The 2,542-nt window shown below is 74.7% G+C and overlaps 1 protein-coding gene across 1 annotated transcript in view; it reads right to left on the reverse strand.

Moving 5' to 3' along the window:
• H696_01419 (hypothetical protein) overlaps positions 1–2,542 on the reverse strand; it is a gene marked incomplete at both ends in the record, with an annotated part of 11,755 nt that overhangs the window by 6,727 nt on the left and 2,486 nt on the right. Inside the window, one exon of the mRNA XM_009495315.1 lies at positions 179–2,525. Within this exon, the coding sequence (XP_009493590.1) occupies positions 179–2,525 (2,347 nt within the window). The remainder of the gene's footprint in view (positions 1–178; positions 2,526–2,542) is intronic.

Genomic DNA, 2,542 nt, shown 5'->3' on the forward strand with positions numbered 1-2,542 from the left:
GCGTCGAGAAGAGGACAGAGGGGGAAGGAAGGGGGAGATCAGTAAGGGGAGAGGGGCAAAGCAAGATTGGAGGACTGAGAGAGAGAGAGAGAGAAAAAGCAGGCAGGCACAGGCCAGGGGAGGGGAGACAGTGCGAGGGCGCCGGAAGAGGAGGGCGACAGGAAATCCACCACCGCACGCACTCTGAATGTCGATGTCGCTGGTGGAAATGCTGGCCGCCATGGGGCCGGAAGAGTCGGCCCCGGTCGCGGCCGCGGCCGCGGCGGTCTTCTTGCCCACCTCGGCCACCGTGTGCGAAATGGAGGACATGATGCGGTCGACAACCGACGCGTCGAAGACATTGTCCCACAGGCCGTCCGTGCCGAGGACAATCACATCGCCCGGGCGCGGGTCCAGCAGGGCGGTGGCGCGAGCGACACCCGCCGCCGGCGAGGACCCGCCGCCACCGCCAGCAGCAGCGGACCAGCTGGCCGGCCGGCCGTCCGGCTCGCCCAGGCGGTACAGATCCGGCTCGTGGTACGCATCGGCCTGGAGCTGGGCCGGGCAGTTGAACCCGAGCAGCTGGTCCTGCGTGCGCAGGAGAACCAGCGCCGACATCGGGGCACTGCCGCCGCCGCCGCCGGCGCCCCCGGCAGAGGAGGAGGATCCCCCCTTGCCGGCGGCGGAGTCCCCGATGGTGGTGCCCATGGCCGAGGTCACCTTGGCCGGGGCCCCCATGCCGAAGGAGAAGGGCGACATGGGGAAGGCCGAGGCCGGGTTGGCCACCCGGTCACCGGACCCGATGAAGTCCCCCCGGTCGCCGGGGCCGCCGGCAGCAGCGCCGCCGGCACCGAACCACACCTCCCCGGACTTGAGGGCGCTATCCCAGCGGGTGAGGCCGGACCCGGGCGAGGTGGCCAGGTGGGGGAGGCCGCCGACCCGGGCGGAGGCCGCCGCCGCCGGGGTCAGAACATGCCGGTGGGCCAGCTCGGCCGCGGCCGAAATCTCCTCCTCCGTGGGGAAGGGCCGGATGATCATGGCCCCGCTGTCGCCGAGATTGCCGACCTCCAGGATCCAGGTGACCGAGGCGCCGGCGGCCGCGGCCGCCGCGGCCGCCTGCTGCTGCGCGCTGCTGCCGGCCGATCCCATGCCCCCCAGGGGCAGCCCCAGCTCGTGGTTGATGTCCACCGAGTCCGAGGAGCTAGGCAGGGCCGTGGACCCGGGGGACGAGGAGGCGGAGGGCCCGCTGCCGCCGCCACCGGAGCGGCCATGGCCGAGGAGCCCGGCCTGCGCCGCCCGCTCGGCGGCCACCTCCACCGGGGTCGGACGCAGGACCGCCACGCAGGCGGTCGCGCTGCCGGGCACATTGTGGCCGATGGCCTGCCACGACCGGCGGATGATGGCCGATGGCGCGTGGTCGCAGATGGCCGCGAAGGCGCCGGTGGCGCTGCCGGGCCCCGGGCCACGGAGCTGGGCCCCGGCGTAGGCCGCGTCCCCGGCCCCGCCGTCATGCAGCAGCGGCTCATCCTCGTCATTGTCCGAGCCGGCCGGCGTCAGCAGACCGGAGGACACCCGGGTGCCGAGGCTGCCGGAGGACGCGGCCCCGCTGGCGGCCGGCCCCCGGCCGGGGACCACCCCGCCATCCAGCCCGGCCAGGTAGGCCTCGCAGGCGGCGCGCTCATGCGCCGACAGGCGATCCGAGAACTCGGACGAGTAGTGCATCAGCAGGCGCGAGTAGAAGGCACTGCTGATGCCGTAGGAGGACCAGCCACCGACACCGTCGCTGACACCGGCCACATGCCACTGGCCGCCCGGGTAGGCCGGCCCGGCGGGGGGGGTGGCGGCGTCGTCGCCCGGGGACCGCCCCCCGGCCGGGCCGCCGCCATCGCCGCCGGTCGCCGAGGCGGTGGAGAAGGCAAACAGCGCGTCCTCCCCGAACTGGGAGCTCGCCGTGAAGGGCTTGCCGTCGGCCGAGGTCTGCCGCAGCAGGCCGGTCTCCAGGTCCGCATGCAGGCGCACATTGAAGGCGTGCGCCGCCACGGCCAGCAGGTGCGATTCCCGGGGGGTGGCCTCGTGCGGGGCCACCGTGGCATGCGACATCCCGGCGAAGGCGGTCCGCATGCGCAGGCTGTTGGACCGCGTGGCCCGGTTGATGGGCCCGCCGGAGGGCGGAGCCGGCGACCCGATGCCAAGCCCGGTCGTCGGCAGGGTGCTGTCCACGGCCGCCCCCCCGGCCAGCGGGTGCGGCGTCTGGTGCGGGGAGGTGGCCTCGGCGGCCCCGGACTCCGGCATGTCGGACCCGGCGGCGGTCGCCCCGATGCCGGTGGCGTCCGACGCCCCGGCCGACGACGAGGCGGCGCTCGTCGAGAACCTGGCCAGCTGCCCGAGCCCGCCGAAGAACGGGCCATTCGGGCTGGTCGCCACGCCGAGGGCGCCATGCGACCCGGCGAACAGCGACCGAGTCACGGTGCCGGAGGAGGCGGCCACCGCGGCCGCGGCCGCCATCGAGGGGGAGGTGCTCACAAGGGCGCGGAGCATAGATGCCGCTGCGGGGGAGGGGGGG

The sequence above is a fragment of the Fonticula alba genome (genome assembly GCF_000388065.1).
Source record: "Fonticula alba strain ATCC 38817 unplaced genomic scaffold supercont2.2, whole genome shotgun sequence".
Lineage (NCBI taxonomy): Eukaryota > Rotosphaerida > Fonticulaceae > Fonticula > Fonticula alba.